Source organism: Megalobrama amblycephala, linkage group LG21 (genome assembly GCF_018812025.1).
Source record: "Megalobrama amblycephala isolate DHTTF-2021 linkage group LG21, ASM1881202v1, whole genome shotgun sequence".
NCBI classification, from domain to species: domain Eukaryota; kingdom Metazoa; phylum Chordata; class Actinopteri; order Cypriniformes; family Xenocyprididae; genus Megalobrama; species Megalobrama amblycephala.
The window spans coordinates 17,284,492-17,308,534 of NC_063064.1; the positions used below are offsets into that span (position 1 = coordinate 17,284,492).

The 24,043-nt window shown below is 36.5% G+C and overlaps 1 protein-coding gene across 6 annotated transcripts in view; it reads right to left on the minus strand.

Moving 5' to 3' along the window:
• Positions 1 to 21,425, minus strand: part of plekha6 (pleckstrin homology domain containing, family A member 6) — a 114,705-nt gene extending 93,280 nt beyond the window's left edge. For 2 of the 6 annotated variants that reach the window (XM_048173608.1, XM_048173607.1), the window contains exon 1: positions 8,228 to 8,475. In XM_048173608.1, coding sequence (XP_048029565.1) covers positions 8,228 to 8,276 — 49 coding nt within the window. In that variant the 5' untranslated portion in view covers positions 8,277 to 8,475. Of the gene's footprint in view, positions 1 to 8,227; positions 8,480 to 21,211 lie in introns of those variants that run through there. The other 4 variants (XM_048173612.1, XM_048173606.1, XM_048173605.1 and 1 more) reach the window with 4 other exon arrangements.
• Between the last annotated feature and the right edge of the window lie 2,618 nt (positions 21,426 to 24,043).

The following is a 24,043-nucleotide window of genomic DNA, read 5'->3' on the forward strand; positions in this document are numbered from 1 at the left end:
AGGCTGTGCTCCGTGGCTAACGGCTAATGCTACACTGTTGGAGAGATTTATAAAGAATGAAGTTGTGTTTATGCATTATAGACCAATTTGGTGTTTGCAAACAGCGATGACGTTTTTTATGGGCGGAGCCTACCTGGTTGCAGAAAATGACAGTTGAGCAGTAGCAGTCTATGGAAGCCACGAAATAAAAGAATAAAAAAAAAGTTAATTTCGAGTTTATATCTCACATTTCTTACAAAGAAAAACAGAATTGTGAGATATCGCCTACTCGTTATCCTGTCTTTTCTGAATTGCAATTTATCCTGCAATTCTGACTTTTTTCCCCTCAGAATTGTGAAATAAACTCACAATTGCGAGTTATAATGGCCGAACTGGGAGTCATAAACACGCAAATGCAAGAAAAAAAGTCAGAATTGTGAAATAAAAATTTTATAGACTATGTTTAAAAGTTATCTATGTAAAATGTTAAAGGTTTAAATATTATTTCATGCTGTAACTGATATGTATGGATGTCCTCTGAACTGCATATGTGAATATTATGTAGACTTACTGTTTACATCAAATTCCTGCTTTAATAGTAGACTAATCCTTGCAGGTATCATCAGTCCAGTCTGTGAAACGTCTCCGTTTAGCTTCAAAGGACGTTTTCAACGATGGTTTTCTTTAAAAAATGAAGACTATATTTTTTTTGCATTCCGATTCCAACATCCAGAGGCACAACAAAACGTTTTTCTCTTATTCTGTGGATTTTGCACATTTTCCTCCAATTGCTACCGATATTTTTCTGCAACCACTATGCGCGCGCAGCTGCAAGTGATGTAATTGTGACGACTGCTCCAAAGAGGTCTATACAGACTGCAAGTGTTTAAAAATGAAAATAGCTATGGCTCTCTTGTCTCCGTGAATACAGTAATAAACGATGGTATCTTTAACCACATTTAACAGTATATTAGCAACATGCTAACGAAACATTTAGAAAGACAATTCACAAATATCACTAAAAATATCATGATATCATGGATCATGTCAGTTATTATCGCTCCATCTGCCATTTTTCGCTATTGTTCTTGCTTGTTTACCTAGTCTGATGATTCAGCTGTGCACATCCAGACGTTAATATTGGCTGCCCTTGTGTAATGCCTCGATCATGGGCTGGCATATGCAAATATTGGGGGCGTACACCCCGACTGTTACGTAACAGTCGGTGTTATGTTGAGATTCGCCTGTTCTTCGGAGGTCTTTTAAACAAATGAGATTTATATAAGAAGGAGGAAACAATGGAGTTTGAAACTCAGTGTATGTCTTTTCCATGTACTGAACTCTTGTTATTCAACTATGCCAATATAAATTCAATATTTAATTCTAGGGCACCTTTAATGCAATCTTGCTGAAAAAGGTATTAATTTCTTTAAAAATCTAACTTTTGAAAGGTTGTATATAATAATCTTTTAAAATTATTTTAATGTATTTTTAAATGAAATGCCCACTATAGCAGATTTATGTTATGTTATGGGAAACATTGACACTAAGACCTACTGTATTGAGAAGACAGAATCACAAAAAAAAAAAAAAAAAAAGTTTGAAAAATAATGTGTATCAACAACTTTAAAGTGAAAGAAATTGCAATAACAAACAGTTGTTTTGGATAGATACTGTCTCCTTAGTGAAAACGGGATGTATCAATAAAGTAATTATTCATTACCATGGTAAATATTAAGTACCAGAAAATTCACATCACCACTTGTTTGAAAGGGAAGGCTTTGTTTAAAAAAAAAAAACTTTATCTGTCAAACAATCATATTTAAAATAAAAACATTGATCTAGATAAGAGAGAGTGGATTTGTTGGAAAAATACGGAGGTGGTGACATTACGATTTGTCCATATTAGGAAGCCATCCGTTGACTTTAATGGCTCTGAAGACATGAGAGCAGGCTCTTTTCCCATGCCCTATCAGCAGAGCTGTGGTAAATCAGGACAGATGAGCAGAGACCATTCAGCGCCTGACAGAGATGAGTTTGTAAGGGAGAAAGACATGGGCTGCAGGACATGTGCTAACTGCATGCTAATAAAGCTGACCATCACTGGACTGCAGTGCCATGACTATTGCTGGCCGCAAGGATGAGGGCAACATCAAGGCCAAGAGATCTTGGAAAGGTCAGAAAACACTCACGTAAAAAAAGCTAAACAGAGAGTAAAAAGCAAAATGCATATCCAGCAGTCAGTACAGATATCTCATTGCTGATTTCTCTATTAGCATTAGCATTTTTGACAACAGCACAATACCCAACCCGGGAGCCATATTAGCAACAGAAGTCATATATGCCACAGATGAAGTAAACAACTGTGCAAATGAGGACAGATGCATCTGGAGGCCAAAGTAAAGAACGATTAAGCAAATTAGCTCTTGAAATAGTTCTTCAGTTCATTGCCGCCTCAGATATTTGCATAGTCTGACTAAAGATGGATACACACTGTGTGTGTTTTTTTTCAGTCCTTTATGATGAGATTTTGCAGAAAAGCTAAAATGATCCAAATCTAATGATAATTCCTGAGTTTTCAAATATATTAAAGGTCCCGTTCTTCGTGATCCCATGTTTCAAACTTTAGTTAGTGTGTAATGTTGTTGTTAGAGTATAAATAAAATCTGTAAAATTTTAAAGCTCAAAGTTCAATGCCAAGCTAGATATTTTATATAACAAAAGTCGCCTACATCGAACGGCCAGTTTGGACTACATCCCTCTACTTCCTTCTTTAATGACGTCACTAAAACAGTTTTTTGACTAACCTCCGCCCACAGGAATGCACAAGAGTTGCGTTTGTAGAGTGTGTTTGTCGCCATGTCGTCGAAACGCTGTTATTTTCATCCCGCAGTCCAACGACCGGGTCTGATTCCGGCTCAAATTGATAGGGTAAAATTAAAGACATGTTTACAATAACACTGAGCGCATGCATCTCCACGTTATGGTAAGAGGCGTGACCTTTCCGGGCAAGATGCGCTAAACTGCTGTCGAATCACAACACAGGAACCGCTGGCACAATCAGAACTCGTTACGTATTTCTGAAGGAGGGACTTCATAGAACAAGGAAGTCATCAGCCCGTTTTTATGACAGTGGAAACAACGTTATACAGATAAGTAAATTATGTGAAAAATACTGTGTTTTTTTACACGCGAAACATGAACACATGTTATATTGCACACTATAAACACAATCAAAGCTTCAAAAAACCACAAAAAACGGGACCTTTAATACTAAGGACTCTGTGCTCTAAACAGCAAAATAATTCTCTTATGGGTCCTGAAATTTGTTTCACACAGCAAAATCGTGCCTTAAATTGTACAGTATACACCCGGCTTGAGCCCATGACCCATTCTATCTCCCAGAGGATGTCATCATGGGAGGCTGTTTGGCTGTGGTTGTGCCCAATGGGATGAAGCTCCAGTGGTTCCAGTTCTATTCTTAGCATTGCCCCTCCCTCTCTCTCTCTCTCTCTCTCTCTCTCTATCCGCTCTGGGCTGTGAAACAGTGAGGATGACTCTTGTTCAGCATCCTCTCCCACACTGCTTGCTTGCTACCCTCCCTGAGGAGGTCACATATCCTCATTCCCCTCGAGAACTCCATTTCCCAGAATCCTCCTAATGACAACAATTATCATCTCCCTTTCTGCATAGTAACATATAGACTTAAGTGGGCATGACTCAACAAAATTTTCATGCATTTCATTTTCTTCAGATAAAAGACCCTCTAAACCTCTCCAGATTGCAAAAAAATACTTCTATTAAATGGCAAAAGGCAGTAAGCGCAGATTTTCCTCGAGCAATTAAAGAACTTTCAAAGTAGGCCAGCAGTAATACATGAAAGACACGTCCTCTTTTCCGTTCAAGTCCATCTAAATCCTCCTTGGCCTGCCACTGACTGCTCCTGAAACTTGAAGTGTTGACTGAAAAAATGCTTAAGACTGGCTCATAATAGAGGAGGAACTGAAGAGAAAAAGGCTATGCGTCATTGCAGCCATTGCATTTTTAACCAAAATTTACAAGGTCAGAATTCTATGAGGCTGTGCTTGAAAATGGATATTGCACAGTTTATAGTTCCCGCTGTATGCAACAATAAATGTTTAAAAAGTAGTATGCTACACTGTTACCTCTATATGATATTCAATTCAGTGTGTTGCATCCAGTTAAAGGATTAGCTCACTTCAGAATTAAAAATTCCTGATAATTTATTTACCCCCATGTCATCCAAGATGTTCATGTCTTTCTTTCTTCGGTCGAAAAGAAAGGTTTTTGAGGAAAACATTCCTGGATTTTTCTCCACACAGTGGATTTCAGCGGGGATCAATGGGTTGAAGGTCCAAATTGCAGTTTCAATGCTGCTTCAAAGGGCTCTACACGATCCCAGACGAGGAATAAGGGTCTTTTCTAGTGAAATAATCATTAATTTTCTAAAAAAAAAAAAAAAATTATATTCTTTTTAACCACAAATGCTCATCTTACATCATGTGACCTTTCCAACATGAATACGTAATGCGTGGCGCATCACAGAGCAGTGCAAGATGAGCATTTGTGGTTAAAATGTATATACAGTATATGTAGATTTTTATTTTTGTTTTAGAAAATGACCAATCGTTTAGCTAGATAACACCCTTTTTCCTCGTCTGGGATGGTGAAGAGCCCTTTGAAGCTGCACTGAAACTGCAATTTGGACCTTCAATCCGTTGATCCTCATTGAAGTCCACTATATGGAGAAAAGAAATGACATGTTTTCCTAAAAAAACTTAATTTTGTTTAGTAGTATGGTAGTATGCCACATAGCAGTATGAAGTCTATTGCCTTAAACACTGTCAGTGACAGGGAGAAACTGGCTAAATCCCTCTGGGAAAGTTAACCAGAGATCAAATCTACTGAATCATCAGTCAGAGAGTCACAGTTATATAACAGTTCCACAGTGAGGATCAACAGCCACGAAGGACGGTGTCAGAAAGAAAAGGTGGTAGGTCGGGAGCAAGGATATGATCCAATGGTTCATCCTGCTCTATATCCGTAGTTTAGCATTAACTCAGCAGGCCTCTCAGCATGTAAGACCAAACCTCTTCTAAAGCTTTAAGATGGAAAAGAAACATCCAAGTGCCATCATTTTTCAGCTTTTCTACAATAAAGTTGAACAGGGTGTTAAAATAAAGCTGAAGCTTTTTCTTGCCTTTACAACATCATTAGGCAACTGTTTTATGCAGTGGATGAAAAGGCTAATCTAATTAGCCAGCGAGTTTTTAGGGATCTTTGATGATTAGACCTCATGCTGGCCCTTATCAAAGAGGGTTTCTAAATTCATTAGCGAGGACCGTAGCAAATATACACCCTGTCTATTGACTACACTTACCCTTGTCCTGGCTGCGAGCAGTGTCTTAACGTTACGGAAAGATCCATTTAGAGATGTGTTCTCTGCCTGTCACATTTAATTAAACAGACTCTATTTTGTCAGGTCATTACCTCAATCAATAATCTTTATATTAAAATGAAATTAAGCAAATACATAATTTTCCCTTCTGTGCACATCAAAGTTGAAACAGGTTTCGACCCATTGCAAAGTCACTACATGCCTGTCACGTCAAGGAAGCACGGCAAAGATTAGAGCAGATTGTGTCAGACATCTGCCGTGACGAAAACACTTGGCACGTGGCAAGGAGGCTGCCACAGAGAAAAGAGAGCTTAACAAAAGAAGGCAATCACAGCATGGGGCTTTGTGTGGAAGTGGAGGAAGGGTAGGAGCTCCTATTCAAGTCAATTATGTTTTAGCGGCTGCTATTGGTGCAGCCCTCTAATGACAGCCCCTCCCGACTTTCTTTGCCCCACCCACTTATCAGCTGAACACAAAAAGGAGAGACAGAGAGAACAAAGAAAGGATGCTTCATTCCCATTAATGTGTAATTGTTAATTATTTGAGTGCAACAAGCTATAATTGTAAAATTGTTATTTTCATGCAATTGCTAAAAGCCTTGGATATCTAGTGGTTGACGCACTTGCTTCATCACACAAGTGGCAATGAGGAAATTATAATAAAATAATGTATGCAGTCATTTTAATCTAAAATAAATTACAGTGAATAAATAAAATAAAATAAAATAAAATAAAATAAAATAAAATAAAATAAAATAAAATAAAATAAAATAAAATAAAATAAAATAAAATAAAATAAAATAAAAATTTAAGATATGCATTTTTCCTGGGAACTGAACAGATGTCTGGTGAAAATAATAAAATGAAATAAAATAAAATAAAATAAAACAAAACAAAACAAAACAAAACAAAACAAAACAAAATAAAATAAAATAAAATAAAAATTTAAGATATGCATTTTTCCTGGGAACTGAACAGATGACTTTGGTGAAAATAAAATAAAATAAAATAAAATAAAATAAAATAAAATAAAATAAAATAAATAAAATAAAATAAAATAAAATAGCAAATTTAAGGTATGCATTTTTCCTGGGAACTGAACAGATGACTGGTGAAAATAATAAAATAAAATAAAATAAAATAAAATAAAATAAAATAAAATAAAATAAAATAAAATAAAATAAAATAAAATAAAATAAAATAAAATAAAATAAAATAAAATAAAATAAAATAAAATAAAATAAAATAAAATAAAAATTTAAGATATGCATTTTTCCTGGGAACTGAACAGATGACTTTGGTGAAAATAAAATAAAATAGCAAATTTAAGGTATGCATTTTTCCTGGGAACTGAACAGATGACTGGTGAAAATAATAAAATAAAATAAAATAAAATAAAATAAAATAAAATAAAATAAAATAAAATAAAATAAAATAAAATAAAATAAAATAAAAAAAGCAAATTTAAGGTATGCATTTTTCCTGGGAACTGAACAGATGAATTTGGTGAAAATAAAATAAAATAAAATAAAATAATAAAATAAAATAAAATAAAATAAAATAAAATAAAATAAAATAAAATAAAATAAAATAAAATAAAATAAAATAGCAAATTTAAGGTATGCATTTTTTCTGGGAACTGAACAGATGACTTTGGTGAAAATAAAATAAAAATAAAATAATAAAATAAAATAAAAATAGCAAAATATTTTTAATACAAATGATTTACTTGCAGTAAAAGTGTTTATTTATTTATTGGGTAGTATTTGTGCCTAGGAATTGAACCCATGGCAATGGCATTAGTGCCATGCTCTACCAGCTGATAATAAAATAAAATAAAATAAAATAAAATAAAATAAAATAAAATAAAATAAAATAAAATAAAATAAAATAAAAATGCCTTTTTGATGTATTCAGAATTACAAGGCTACAAATTGAATCCAGTCATATATGATATTACAATAAGTAACAGGAAGTAGTAACTCCATCTGAAAGCATTCTCCACTACAGGACAAGTGCAGACAGCCCAACTGTACTCATACTGTAATACGGCTACCAGATTGTTCAGTTTATAGACTCCAGCATCCTGTAACTCACAGATTCTTCCTGTTAACTCGACATTATGAAAGCTCAACCAGCTGCCTGTCTGCATTATTTATTGAAGGGAGCGGATTAACCGGCTCCAGATCAACCAGAAGGGCACCATAAACCCACATCCCATCATTCTCTGCTGACACAGACAGCCAGTCATATTTCACAGTAAATCACACCCCCAAGAGGATATTATGCTGACTATCTGTTAGGCCAACAGTTCTGCTTTTCAAATGAGCAGCTTTGGGACATGCCCATCGTTTGCAAAGCATATAAATGAGACACATGGCTGGATAAACCAATGTTACAGCTTTCAGATTAAAACTGCTTTGCAAGCATGTTCTTCTAAACAACTCCGTTGCTGCAATTTAAGTAGCCTAAGTGAAATGCTTCATGCCTTGTCCTGCAAAGCTACATCTGGAGGAAAGCCACTGATAGCAAGCAGTGCACCTGCAAAAAATTTCTGATTTCTTCTTCCAATCATTTCATACTCTATCTACAGTTCCTGTCAATAAAAGTGTCAATTATTTTAAACACTTGTTAAATAGGTTTAAATATTCACTAGAAACAAAATCTACTTTGCGTAAATACATTTTACTTGAGTGATGATTAAAATATGTCAGGGTGAGATGAAAATATGATGAAAATGAAACTTTTATCACTAACAGGAAGTTTCTTACCTTGTATACATAAAGTCTGTGATTAAAAGGAATTTTATCTTTAACAGGAAGTTTCTTACCTTGCATACATAAAGGCTGTGATTCAAAGGAATCGTGGTTATTCAGCATGAATCAGAATATCCGGTAGCTGGATGCCTGTGGCTAAATTTGTGAAAGTTTTAAATAATCACTGCGGTTAGATAAGTGTTAGCTATCGGCATTAGACAGTGTGCTTAGTCAGCAAGTTATCAGTCAGTTTATGTCCTGCAAGACTATAGATCATTTATGCATCAAAGGTACATCATCTGAAAGGTTTATGTCCTGTTTGTTCCATCTTCCGTGCGATGTATGCTTACACACCCGTCTAATGCCTTATCTGTGAATAACCAAGGGAGTTCTGGAAAACAAGAATATTTGCCTTCAACTCTTTTGTCTTGAAGCACGAGTTACTGAAGGAAACCACACCTTTACATGCTTCAACTTTCAGACAAATAAAGGTGCTATTATGTAATTTGACAACCTTCTCATGCAATTCAACTGACCTTTCATATTCCAAACTTCAATATAAAAGCCCTGTTGGGATCTTATTTTTTAATACTCTCCTATTTTAATTTACAGTCATTAAAAAGTTGAACAGGTAAAGAAATTAACATAGAAAAATACATTTAAAATCTGTTATTGGACATGTTTGCTCATGAAATTAATGATGGCTGCAAATAGTCCGTTTCTGCAGTGGCATCTGTAACTGAAAACTGTTGTATTTTGCATTATGCTATACATTAACTTTAAAAAAAATCTAAGATGGCAAACAAAGCAATATTGATTATAAACAAACATATGTTTCAATTAATACTGACAAGTATCATATAAACAAGTATTATATAAATAGAATATTGTGCCTTTAGCATAGCAACATACAACGCCATAAACAACTCACTGGGTTGCAGCATTGGTTTTCAGTGTGAATGCCGCAAAAAACACACAAAACACATTCAAAATTGGGAAAGAGATCTGCAAGTGATTGTACAAATAGATTTGACAAGAAATCTGCGGTATATTTTTACAGACTGTCAAAAGCTAAAGGAGAAGCAAATGGATCGTTGTAATTCACAGAAACAAGTGGATTCCAGACAGCGAAACATGGATTTGCAGTTATTCTTTTGTCAATATGTTGAATTTTGGGGTAAAATCATACCCTATATATTGTATTGTTATTGCCTGGCAAGTAGGGCTGGGCGATATATCGCATGCGATTCTCACGCGCATTTCGTCAGTAAAGCCGGTTCCCTGATTACCGCTAAATCGCCATCACCTGCTTTCAAATGGAGCGCCTTTTAATAGACAGAGCCGTAGTTCACGGACAAGCCACGCAAAATCGCGTTCAGTATCGAAGTCAATTCATCTTCGATTTTGCGTGGCTTGTCCGTGAACTACGGCTCTGTCTATTAAATGCCGCTCCATTTGAAAGCAGGTGATGCCGATTTAGCGGTAATCAGGGAACCGGCTTTACTGACGAAATGCGCGTGAGAATCGCATGCGATATATCGCCCAGCCCTACTGGCAAGGCCAGACTGATATATATTCTACAAGATATATCAGTCTGGTCAGTCTGCCATCCGTCGCGATTCGAGTCAACTCCAAAACGTACCGACGAATCAGATTAGTTTATTTCAGTGACGCAAACAGCGTCAATCCAGTGCAGCGAAAGTCCCTTCAATATTATAGACAGTAAAAGAAATGGACACAGCGACCCCATTGGAACTCAATTGAGACAAGTGAAGCCCATTTTTAGCGATTTTTAGCACTTCCGTTTCTGACGCGCAGACTCAAACTAAGCTTGATGACGTCAGCAACCTGTCTGACAGATGTAAATCTTCTACTAGCTGTGCGTGCAAACTGCCATCGTTAATCTTGCAGAGACGGCGAGCTTGAGCGGGGAGTTCTTTGGCGTGAGTGAGCAGGAGTAAGTATTCTGATTAATTATTTTGTATAGTATTTTAAAATGTAACGCCAGTACGCCATATTAAGTTAATGCATACTATTGCCTGCGAGCTTCTCCTCCTGTCTGTACGGTAATTTCTCTACTGTGCGACAGAGAGTCGAGTGTTTATGACGCAATCGTTAGCCTATTTTTACAAAAAACTGTTTCTACGGGGCCATAATGTAACATAGAAGGTAATGGAGCCCTTTATACATTGTCGTGTATCTTTAGAAATAAATAATGGACAAATGGAGTCTTTAAACACCTCAGATGTAAAGTTATTCGCTGTCAAAGTGACGCCAAAATGAATGGGAGTCAATGGGATGCTAATGCAAGTGAAGTTCTGCTACAAGATGGCGGCCCGCGGCCGACTTCAACTTCCGGTCGACTTCCTTGGGCACTGTTCAATATCGAGCAGAGCAGACCATAGCCGTTTCTCAATATGCGTACTTGTCTGTACTTGTGTTGTTGTGGACTTGTGAAACGTCATCAGTCGTTGTCCAAGTACTGTTCCAATTCAAAGTACGCATCTAGCCAAGTTCAGTTCAAATCCCCGGATGTGTTCTTGATCCGCCCCTTTTATCGAGGATGCATCGAGAGGTGACTTGTGCAGACTTGAGACAGCCAGGTATCCCAGAATGCATCTCGCACTAACCAGCAAGCGTCATAGTAAAGGAGAAAACCTGCATAATTTAAAAATATTACTGTTATTATGTCATGATATGTAGTTTTAAGAGTTTTTCAGGTGAGAATGTGCTGGTTTAAAGCAGCTTCTTTTTAGCCTTTTTAAATAAAAACACTCCAGCGAATCGACAAAATTCGATCACAAGAATGCATTAGAAGAGTACATTTAAATATTGGATGATGTTTTGAGAGAAACGGAGACTGCTCGCGTGTCTAATGAAGCTTGTGCTCGTCCATTCTCGCTTCATTGTGTTCAAAATACATGGCGAATCTCATTCAAGCGAGCACAAAAGCATTAAAGAGCTTCTTTGGTTTTTTTGACATCTGTAAAGAGGCTCGTTGTGTCGCCCGCGCCGCTGCTGATCCCAGCACGAGCAGATGAGCGTGAGAGAGACACGAGACCGTTTCGATTCCGTCCTCAGTTTGTCAAGATTCATTACATCTTTGTTTATGCCATCTAGAATCTCAGCACTGATCGGGGACTGTATGTTTTAAACAGTTTATCGAACAGCTTGATGGCCTGATACGATGTCTCTCACACACACACACAATTGGCAATAACACCACGTATTCTCAAATTCTTACTGCAACAATGACACAAGTCATTAACGTCGCTTTCTCTAGTGCTTGCCATGTTAAACTACCCTCCGTGCTTGCCCAGGGCCGTTTATTTACTTTTCGCTGTTGACTCTCTTGTCGCTTTGCTAACGTCATATCCGCCCTTCTCTGATTGGTTTACTCCGCTTCCTGTTTGCTCGGATTTGCTCCGCCTTAGAAATCGAATTGATTCAATGGCCGACCAGACACATCCGCTGGTACAGTGGCGAGGCTGGATTTTCCAGGCAAGTATTGTTATATATTGTATTGACAACTCATCAATTGAATATTAACCATCTTATACTCTGTTTTTAAATAAACACTGACAAAAACTATACATGTTTTAGGACTGGATGATATATAACATTGATATAAGTGATCACCCAGATTTAGACCTACCTTTATTGTATTTATATAAAGCGTTCACAGTGAAATTTGCTTTATGTATTTCCCCGGCGTCAAAATAAGGCACTTATAAATGTCTGGAAACACAATTCCTGGCTGCATGTCAATATCCATGGATTACTGGATCTTTGGTAAGTTGTTACAGGAATACTATCGAGTCCAACCTTTAGTTTAATCATTTGATTTACGTAATTTTACTTGCGTTTTCGCAGTTTCCCCTATTAAATCCAGTCATGCAGCAGGTTCTTTTGCCACTTAGTCTGGCTCAGGGGGCATGTTCTGGCAGGAAAGTGACGTCAATGCATACCATCTATTGGCTGTTGCATTTCCCCACAATGCACTACGTGCTGTGCTTAAATTTCTCAATAAGCTGAATTCTTGAGAGAGACTTTTTAAAAGCAAAGCCTGATGACTCACAAAGAATGTGTTGAATCTCTCTCATCCATTCAACAGAAATCCTTCTCTCCATGAGATTGTGGGCGGCCAGATGAATGAAGAAAAACAACACAGGATTGAGAGCGATACTGTGAGAAAAAAAAGGAAATAATCTTGGCTTATCGCAGTCTAAATATGAGAGTCAATGAAAAATGTGTAATAAATGACGGGCAATGCACATGCAGTCCGCAAAAACCAGCTGCTCAAGTTTTATAACAATTAGTAGACAGTAAAGAACTCTGTTATAGAGGCTAATGCTGCCATTTGAGGTCTTTTCTTGACGTCCTACTGTAATTCCCCCAGACTTGGTCACATGGCGTGATTTGTGTCTGTGTAGATCATAGGGATTAGGATTAAATGATATGAAAAGGATTGGGGAGGCTTTGTGTTTTACCGGTGAACAGGGCCCACAAGTGTCTTTGACAAAAGACAACCAGTCCACTGTACAGTCACTGTCAACTTGTAAAAGTTGAGGTAAAGGGTGAACTCATGTTTTGTCATGTGATCATATTACCTGCTTTTGAAACAATTGAGGATGCTTTAAGTACATCTTAACTGAGACCAAATCTGCTTTCAAGAAGCACTTAAAAAAGGTGCCTGCCAGCAAAGGCAACACAATCATAGCAATTAGGTCTAAGTTTTAGCCTCCTTAAGCTTTGGGTCCAGGTTTTGCCAGAAACAATTCAGAGGAAATGTTCCAAGGAAGGATTAAACAATGAGATTACACTCTCTCTATGCTCACTTTAATGAAAGCAGGAAATAGTAAATTGGGTCACTCAAACATGACCTGATAAAGGAAATGAAAGATACATTTAAGTGTTTTTGTTCGCCAAGTCCTCACTACAGTTGATAAAACAATAATCTCAGTAATAACATGGTTTTAAAATGGTCCACTGGGTCAGTGCACATCTCACTGGTTTTAGGCCGACCAGGTCTGGACTTTCAGTTTTGAGATATTCTTGATCTCACACTTCTGGAAATTACCTAACAAACAGAATCAGCAACAGAAAGGTAGTGGTTGAATTAAGCAGGCTTCCTACAACATATGGCAAGGACTGATGGAGCCTGAAGTGAACCAGACCACTAATTTACGATGCAGTAAGCGGAGAGAATTACATGATGCTGTACATTTGAAAAGCATGAAAATACAGAACAGATCAGGATGCTCCTCCTACTATTCAACACTAATTACAAATGCGGGCCTTTAGGCTAACCTAAAGACCTCAACAACAAAACCAGGCTCTTATTACACATTTAACAAATTAACAAAGCCTGTTATTATGTATAATTAACACATCAATAATGCCTGTACCATGCAAAAAATGTTTTCATTTTATTTTCACTTAAAGGGGTCATGACATGTATTATTATTTTCAAATACGTTCCTTTTTTGTAACCCCAAAATTAAATTTTTTGTTCACCCCAAAATTACATTTCTGAAAACACCTTCATGTCGTTCCAAACCTATGAGACCTTTGTTCATCTTTGGAACACAAATTAAGATGTTTTTGATTAAAGGTGCCCTAGAACCAGTTTTTACAAGATGTAATATAAGTCTAAGGTGTCTCCTGAATGTGTCTGTGAAGTTTCAGCTCAAAATACCCCATAGATTTGTTTTAATTAATTTTTTTAACTGCCTATTTTGGGGCATCATTAACTATGCACCGAGGCTGCGGCCCCTTTAAATCTCTCGCTCCCTGCCCTCCCCCCCTGAGCTCTCGACTATAATACAGTGCATTTACAAAGTTCACACAGCTAATATAACCCTCAAATTGATCTTTACAAGATGTTCGTCATGCATACTGCATGCATGCATTGGATCATGTGAGTTTAGTATTTATTTGGATGTTTACATTTGATTCTGAATGAGTTTGCTAGTGCTCCGTGGCTAACATTACACACTGTTGGAGAGATTTATAAAGAATGAAGATGTGTTTATGCATTATACAGACTGCAAGTGTTTAAAAATGAAAATAGTGACGGCTCTCTTGTCTCCGTGAATACAGTAAGAAACGATGGTAACTTTAACCACATTTAACAGTACATTAGCAACATGCTAACGAAACATTTATAAAGACAATTCACAAATATCACTAAAAATATCATGTAATCATGGATCATGTCAGTTATTATTGCTCCATCTGCCATTTTTCGCTATTGTTCTTGCTTGCTTACCTAGTCTGTTGATAGTTCAGACGTCCTGCCCTTGTCTAATGCCTTGAACATGAGCTGGCATATGCAAATATTGGGGGCGTACATATTAATGATCTCGACTGTTACATAACAGTCGGTGTTATGTTGAGATTCGCCTACTGTTCAGAGGTCTTTTAAACAAATGAGATTTACATAAGAAGGAGGAAACAATGGTGTTTGAGACTCACTGTATGTCATTTCCATTTACTGAACTCTTGTTATTCAACTATGCCAAGGTAATTTTTATTTTTGATTCTAGGGCACCTTTAAATCCGAGAGTTTTTTTTTTTTTTATCCTCAATAGAAAGAAACGAAATTACCATATTCAAAGTCCAGAAAAGTAGAAAAAACATTGTTAAAATACTCAACGTGACTACAGTGGTTCAACCTTAATGTTATGAAGCAACGAGAATTAGAATCAATTGAGAATAAAAAACCTCTTGGATCTAATCAAAAATATCCTAATTTGTGTTCCGAGGATGAACACGAGGATGTTTCTCCCCCTTTCTACAGGGGGAGAAAAAAATTTAAGGGTTGCTGAGATTCTTCAAAGGTGACCTGATTTAGTTACTGACCTTCCAAACACATCGCTGTACTTGCAAATGCCAGCCTGTCCAATTAAGTCTGCATTAATGTTTTGGGGTCACTGCACTTCAGCAGTGAAAGAATATGATGTTCCAGAAGCGTGTGAACAACGCTACCGCAGGCCACCAATGCAGAGACTCAGCAATCATGAGCTGACAGAGTGAGATGCGACATCTCAGTAAAGTCGAGCTGCAATACATCCATCATAACTCAAGAGACTTCAAATCGGATAAGAGACTTCCAGCTAATTATGTAAACACACTCTACACATGTTCAAACACATTAGAAAAGCAGGTGTATTGTGACAACTGCCAGTGCATTTTGGGTAAATACTTTAGTGTGTCATCACCTAGGAAAGAATCAAGACTAAAGAGCTTTTTAATTAGTACCGAGGGAGAGCGTCTCGGAGTCTGGTTTAGCCCCACAATGCTCAACCAATCTACAGAGGAAGGAGGATTTGTAATGCCATTCAAATCCTAATGGGTCTATATCCTGTGTGACTGATAATACTGTCTGCAGAGCTTGGATTCACATCCAATGGATCACTCACTGAGCACCAGAAAAGAACCTGGGATCCTTTAGAGATTAGCATTACATTAGCGTTGATATATACTGTAACATGAGGCCTAATTATCTGAGCATTTCCAACTCCTTTGCTCATTTATATGACTCATTCACTGGTAAAGCTGTAAATTCAATACCTATGGGTTGAAATTCATTACATAAAAGCTGAATTATAGAGGTTTAACAACATTATGGGATTTTATTTAAAAATATCCCTGTTACTATGTAGCAACAGAAGCTACAATGCAGCAAGGAATAGATGTGGCTGTCACTTAAATTGCTGTCAAAGTCATATTATTCATGCGTCTATGCTGTGTGGGTGTTGAAAAATAACACAATGAACTTCATAGTTTCATTGCAGAGCCTTATAAAAGCCTTTGTGATGTCACACAAATGCATGACAAAAGTGATAAACAAAAGTGTCATCTGTTCCATTGCACATCTGTTTTTGTTACAAATAATGCTTTTTACAAAGCTTATGCTGGGCCTGGAATTGCTCACTCATTCACAATTCACTACAGAAAATACCATTAAGAAGCAAGCTAAACGTGACAGAGGACAGAATCAAACAAACAAACAAAAACACAAATAGATTGTATTATTGTATAACAGTACACGGTTCGGTACATACAGTCACATGACGAATACAGTCAGTCACAAGCGATCATTCAGGCGATCCACACTCAAATCTAGAAGGGGGTGCACGCAGTGATGCAATACTGTTTGCTAACCGCCAAAACTGGAAAAAGCACAAGAAGAAGAACAGACGATCTATGCATAGATATGTTTATGTATAATCTCTCAACCAGTGCCATCAATGGAAAGACATCATAAAACAGCTTGAGAACAATCTCACGTAGCATTACATTTACCTCAGGCAAGTCATTTAGTGTCCACAGGAAGTTAGTTCACTAGAGAATTGAACTCTAGAGGGGAGCGTTTCACTAAATACATGCACAATATGTATATTCATTATATTTAATTTACTTGTTAGTAACGTCTTAATTATTTAATATATATATAGCTCTCCTTCCTTGCAACATCACTATAGTATCGGTTAGTGTGCATCAGTTTTATAATTAGTGTGCATTACGGGTATAAAACAGGAAAACTCTTATGTAGGGAATGTAATTTTTCACACACTATTGCAAAAGGACTGACACCCCATACTGTGGATGATATGAGAATAGATATTTTAGATCTGTTTGCAGCTCTGTGAACATCTGAATGGGATGATAAAATCAGCTCCTTGGTTGAAGACTGACTTGCATATTTATCTGCTTGTCCAGAATCATTCAGTTGAATACCTTAATTCCAGCTGAATAGTTCAATCATTCTGGTTGAATAGCTTGTCACAGCAGGTGAACATCAGGGCACTTGTGCTATTATTGCCACACTACCATACTTCTGTGGACCTCAGGGTTAACAGTGGAGGTCAGTCAATCAAGCTTTATATACTGAACCTGACTGACCGATTGGTCAAGGTTGGTCAGTTGATCAGCCAAACCATCCAAGGTAGGTGAAAAACCACTGCATGAGCCAAATAGGGATTAACACCCTTGGATGGTGCCAGTCATTAACTATTGGTGTGGAGTAGACAGCAACGGGAGTTAAAAGGGTTAAGATCCAGTTGAGCACGATCTGTTGTGGGTTTGGCACATCTTTTGGCAGGCCACCTGGTCCCCTGTGCTAAACGGGCTGAAGACAGAGGCAATCTGTCTCGTCTATGAGCCACCATTCTCAGATGTCCACCGCTTTTATAAAATATGCATAAGTACTTATTTTCTATGCAAGAATAAACATATAAATGGGTTGGTGTCAGAATTCAATAAACAAGTTCTGGGTGAAATGAAAGAACATCATGGAGCCCCAGGGAAAAATGCACCTGATTCCAAACAATCTCCAGCTGTCATGTCTCACCTCATCCCTCCTTTCTTCTCCCACTTATTCAAATGCCATCCTCTCTTCCGGTCTATCCGGTCTACCCTCCCACTATCTTTCATTCTCAGACAATGGCTATGCTTGTCCCAAAAACACTTATTTGGACACTTAAGCTACTTAAATAAATTCATATTTATTTAAAATTTAATTTAAATAAATGATATTATAAATTTATATTTATATAAATATATGTAATTTGAAGTATGCAATTACCTTTTTGAATATTAATATTATATATACACACACACACACACACACATACCTACATATTTATTTTTATGCCACTTTAAGTGTTAGTAATTTTAGTACTTCAACGTAAACTTATTTTCAGCAATATTTCTAATTTTCATTTATGTTTAGTTAACTATTTACTATTATAATTTATATTTAGATTTATTTCAGCTTCATTGCTATTAGCAAAAAATGATTTCTAATAATAGTTTACAATAACAACACTGAGTTGGACTGATATTTATATATCTAATACATTGACATTCATACATATTTAAGTGTGGCTCAATTGTTCAAATACCTATTGGGCCTACTGTATATTTAATGGGTTGCCTTTTAGGAGAGGAAAACCCCTTAATAAAAGGTGATGAGCGAGCAGATTAACTCTTTAATGCTCTCCAGCACATCACCTCTCCTCCTACACCCCTCTTTCTCCGTCTGCTTCACAGTAATCCACTCTGAAGGACAATGATGGAGGTTATCTAGCTAAGTGCTGTGCACTTTTCCATGCCTAATTGTATTCGCTAAAGCATGTGCTGAAAGGTAACACCACCCCCGTAAACACTGAATCAACATGAATGCACTCAAGCCTGCAGTAAAAGTTGAATTCAAACAATAATTATGATCTATCTGCCAGTGTATATTGTAGTTCAGTGACACACTGCAAAGACTTTGATTTGACACAGTGCTAACTGGCAGAACAATAAAGCCAACAGCTATTTATAATGGAATCCCCAGAACTCATTTCACAAAGTTCTACAAATGCCTCACTTGTTCATTTAAGCCCTGGGTATACTTTGTGAATGCACAGCCTTGCAAAGTACACTTCACTTGACTCAAACGCGTACACAGGTGTTCGACGTATGCGCAGTTTTGAGCAATCTCTCGCCACGACTTACAACCCATGTAAATATATTTGCTTTCTTTCATGCTAGAGTTGTACAAAGAGGGTACTTTCTAACCACTTTGCACAATCTGTCGTCTATATAGGCCTCCATTATCGCTGTAGCTTGCATGTGTTCCGGTGTTGTGCCGAAAAAAAAAAAAAAAATTAATGCGCATAAATGTTCAAAGTACGCACGGTTACAAAAATCCACGGTGCGCATACAGTACTCTTCGCGTCACGGGCACTGTACGCTGACTCTCGTGTACACGTAAAAAGTGAAATATACATTAGGTTTTAAGCTATGTGTCCACCAAAACATTTTTAGTGAGCTGAAAATGGCAGGTGCTCTTCTAAAAAATGGCCAGTTGGTGGTGCTTGAGAGCCTAGTAGAACAAAAGTCGTATTTCATGGCGAACGAAATGTTCCTCCAAGGCAAGCATTATTTTTTCATATTAATATTGTGGTAGCCCAGGGCATAATTTTCAAAACTTGGGGGCCAGAAAAAAAGGATGTATATAATGGACACTCAGCACCTCTGCAGGCTTTTTAAAATATGATTAAATTTATCTTTATTTTTTATAAAAAACAATGCTTTGGTGGACATGGCTTTCTTAAATATCTTGGCTAATGCTTGCAGCTACCAATAAAATGTCAAACTCAGTTTTTATTTATTTTACACATCTACTAAGATTTTCCCCTTCTAAATCAGTGCAGAAAATGAAATAAAATAAATAAACATTGTTTATTTTTTTCAAACCTATTTTTGTGAGATGCTTTGCTTGAAAAAGCTTTACACATTTACATTTATTTAAATCATTTTTAAAGCATTCTTCAGATTTTTCCTCTAAAACAGTGCAGAAAAAAATTGTATAAATATATAAATAATATATTTATTAAATTTATATATATATATATATATATATATATATATATATATATATATATATATATATATATATATATTAAACAAAATAAATAACTTGTATCTGTTTTTGTTTTGGCATAATTTGATCATTTTTTCACTGTCGGTTTCACTTATATAGATATTGCTAGTCATGTGTAGTCACATAAATAGAAAAAAAATCATAAATAAACATTAATTTTAATAGATGGTCATGATTTTCAATGAATTATGACTTTAGGTCTGTTTGTAAGCTATCATATGGCTTTTGAACACTTGGAATATCACACAAGTCATATTGTCTGCTTTTAATGTGTGGTTTTGGAGCTTGATAGCCTCATTCAGTTTCATTATATGAAAAAGAGCAACCAGCACATTCTATAAAATATCTTCTTTTATGTTCTACAGAAAAAAGTTTGTAATAGCATGAGGGTGAGTACATGATGACCGAATCTTCATTTTTAAGTAAACTATCCCTTTAAGATGCCTCAAAATGTGCATTATTGGGTTCTCCAGCAGCCTGTTCTAGAAGTACCGCATTCCATCACTACTCAGTATTCGCTCTGGGTCTCAGAGTATCAGCACTGCATCAGAGAGTGAAGCTGATTCATACAAGAGACTGAGACGAGAGCGATGCACATGCACACACACATTTCCCTCCATAAACCAGCATTACCAGCCATCAACACAGATCCTACATGCTCCAACCAATGAGAAACAGAGACAAAATTGCATTTCCTTTGCAAAAACCAATCACACAGCAGATAAACAGAACAGAGTGAGAGTGGCAACACAAACAGATACACTGGGACAGAGAGCTAGTGTGCTTCCAGAACAGATGCGTCTTTTTTAGGGGCAAAGCACCGCATTCATCCCTTTTCCACACAAACATACACACACGCTCGCTCATGAAAGGCTTCGCAACTCTATATAAATTGCCATTTAATCCAAGAAAACTTGGATTTGAATGGTTTTAAGCACCAACACTACTTCATATTCGATTAGTGCTTCATATGAAAATAATTCCTGTAAAGACGTGTCGCATTTATCCGAATCAAGATTGCACAACCCCACCAGGAGAAATCCATTACACAACCAGGCACTAAACAGGATGCCTGTTGAAGTCAATTGAGTTTATCCTCTCAATCTAAGCGCAGTTCATCCAAATAGCTCTGGTTTGGCAAAGCTCGCACTCTCAGATTTGCTGGGATACTCTGCATGCTGGACAACACTTGATTGGAACAAACCCTGCATTGACAGAACGAGATGTAAAGAGGCAAAAGAGAACGAAAGACAGACAGGTGGCGGCACTCTGGGGGGGAAAACACAGGCTCGAAACCCATCTGGTGAGACCCAAGCATCTGTAATCACGGACAACACCCCAAAAACGATGAGGACCAACCAGATCAAAGCATTCAGCATTTTGGACAGGATGTACCTTCCTCATTCAATCATTCAGGCCTATAAAATATTAACTTAAAAACTTCTTATATGAATTAATCATAAGTGTGTGAACATGCTCAAAAAACAAAACAAAAAAAAAATAGAAAGCTGTTGGGTAAACAAATGTTACGGCGAAACAGTCCTAACACTGAGACATTTCTTGAATGGAACATAAAAACACACACACATGAAAAAAATCCACAAATATCAGCACTTACCAGGAAACTGCTATAAGCTCCTTGACAGTGTTTGGATATTCTTGATATGTCCACAAAATAAAATCTAAATATGAAAAACTAATAATATTTTAAAAATACAAAATAATGAATCAGTTGTAAGCAAAGAAAAGTCGTCCTTTTAGATGCAAAGCTACAACGGCTGACAACAGCAACAAGACTAGCTGGTGCAGGCAGTCACGGCGAGATGCTACAATAACAGCATCCCCTTTTCAGGAAAGGATGGATAAAGGAGGGAGTGACAAGCGCACAGGAGAAATGAGGCAGGAGGGGAGGAGGGGCACTATGGAGCATGCTCGCTGAAAATCCCTGGGTATTTAAGCGTCACATGACCTGCTCTGAGCTGTCAATCATTGCTGGTTGGAAAACGTAGGGAGGGAAGGAGCAAGAGAGAGAAGGAGAGATGGACGGGGGACCATTATGTTGATGGGTACAGTACGGAACGGTGGGTGGAGCCATTACAGCTGCTTTTTTCCCCGTTTAATTAAAGAAAGAGGGAGAAATGAAACTGTAATCTCTCACAGCCCACCCCCAGGCAAGAAGCCCGCCAATGGCACTCGTGTTTCCGGCTTAGAGACGTGGATTAACCCGTTATAAACTGCAGACACACCTACACACACGTTGGGTTTGTTGGGACTTTCCATAGCCATGATTTTCATACTGTACAAACTGTATATTTTATCTCCTAACCCTAAACCTAACTCCTAAACCCTAAACACAGAAAACTCTGCATTTTTATATTTTCAAATAACATTATTACTTGGTATGATTTATAAGATGTTTTTCTCATGGGGGCCAAAAAATGCCCATTTTGTCCCCATAATGTAGGAAATATCAACATTTTTGATAAAGTCTCAATAAGGTCCAACCAAAATTGTATTGTCCTTCTGGAGGCGCCATGCATTTTAGCTGTGGTGCTCTCCAAAAGAGCAATGTCCAGCAAATAGGACATCCAAGTAGACATAGCTGGGGTAGATGGTTCCAACCACAGTTTCAGGATAACCTTTTTAGCAGCAGTAAGGGCAGCTGACAGAATCCTCTTTTGATTGACAGACAATGATAGTGAAGAATCAACTAGCAAAAGAAAAACCAGAGGGTCCTTTTGGATCTGAGTCCTCAGAAGATCTATCAATAAGTCCCAGACTGAACACCAGAACTGCTCAATTCGAGAACAGTCCCAGAACATATGCATATATGGACTTGTGCTGTTACACAAGTGACAAAAAGGATCAGACTTTCTTTTCATTTTATATAGTAAATGTTTATATTTTTTATGCTGGCATGATTTTATAACATCATATATCAACACAGCGTAGAATCGTTGCTTTGTTATGAGACAAAATGTCCGGAAAAATGAATTTCATTGATGTCATTCGGAGTAACCAATATAAAGGGACCATTTTGGATCAAGTCATACGGTCAAAATCATGTGACAGGATGTGACATCATTCAGACACCTGCAAAGGACCACATGGTCGTGAAGCAAAGTAACTAACTCTCTTTAACAATTTGAAAAATTCATGTTTTCACTTGCTCATATGCATGTCCCGAAACATCAGGTCATTCAGTACAACCGCTATAAAACATGGAAAATGTTGTAATATTTTAAAAACTTGTACTGAATATAAAATGTTTGACTGTCCTTTTGCTAGCTAACAAGCTAATTAGCTAGCTATCTAGATATAAGCCTGTTAGCATTGTTTGAAAATATCGTCATTCGGTAAAACCAAAAGTGTCATTTGGTAAAACCAAAATTTTGGTTAAACCAAATTACTTTTTTGGTGACAAATTTTGTCGATCTTGTAAAAAATGACAAAAGCTGTGTTAATTGATTATAAAAACCACATAATCTCATTGTTAACACTTAAAACTTCAAAATTAATTATATCTCCATTATGTTTATGTTTTATACGGAAGAGGATTAGGGCCAAGCAATAATAAAAAAATAAAACCATCTCGAGATTAAAGTTGTTAAATTTCGAGAAAAAACTCGTTAAATTTCGAGAAAAAAGTCGAAATAAAATGCTGAGAATAAACTCATTAAATTGCGAGAAAAAACTCGTTAAATTTCGAGAAAAAGTCGAAATAAAATGCTGAGAATAAACTCATTAAATTGCGAGAAAAAACTCGTTAAATTTCGAGAAAAAAGTCGAGATAAAATGTTGAGAATAAAGTCATTAAATTACAAGAAAAAAGTCGTTAAATTACGAGAACAAAATCGTTAAATTATGAGAAAAATGACGTTAAATTTAGAGAAAAAAGTCGAGATAAAATGTTGAGAATAAACTCGTTAAATTACGAGAAAAAAACTCATTCAATTTTGAGAAAAAAGTCAAGATAAAATGTTGAGAATAAACTCATTAAATTATGACTTTATTCTCAACATTTTATCTCGACTTTTTTCTCGAAATTTAATGACATTTTTCTCGTAATTTAATGAGTTTATTCTCAACATTTTATTTCGACGTTTTTCTCGAAATTTAACGAGTTTTTTCTCGAAATTTAACAACTTTAATCTCGAGATGGTTTTAATTTTTTATTATTGCTTGGCCGTAAAATCCTCTTCCGTAGTTTTAAAAACCTTATTCGTCAATGACATATATAAAATAACTTGTTTTCAATATTGCATTAATGAAGTACATTACATTAAAAGTACTGCTTCAAAAGTGACAATAAATACATTTATAATGTTACAAAAGGATTTCTATTTTTAAATACACTTTTCTCTTTTGAACTTTCTATCAAATCTTCATTAGAATGATTTCTGAACGATCATGTGACACTGAAATGATGCTGAAAATTCAGCTTTGCCAT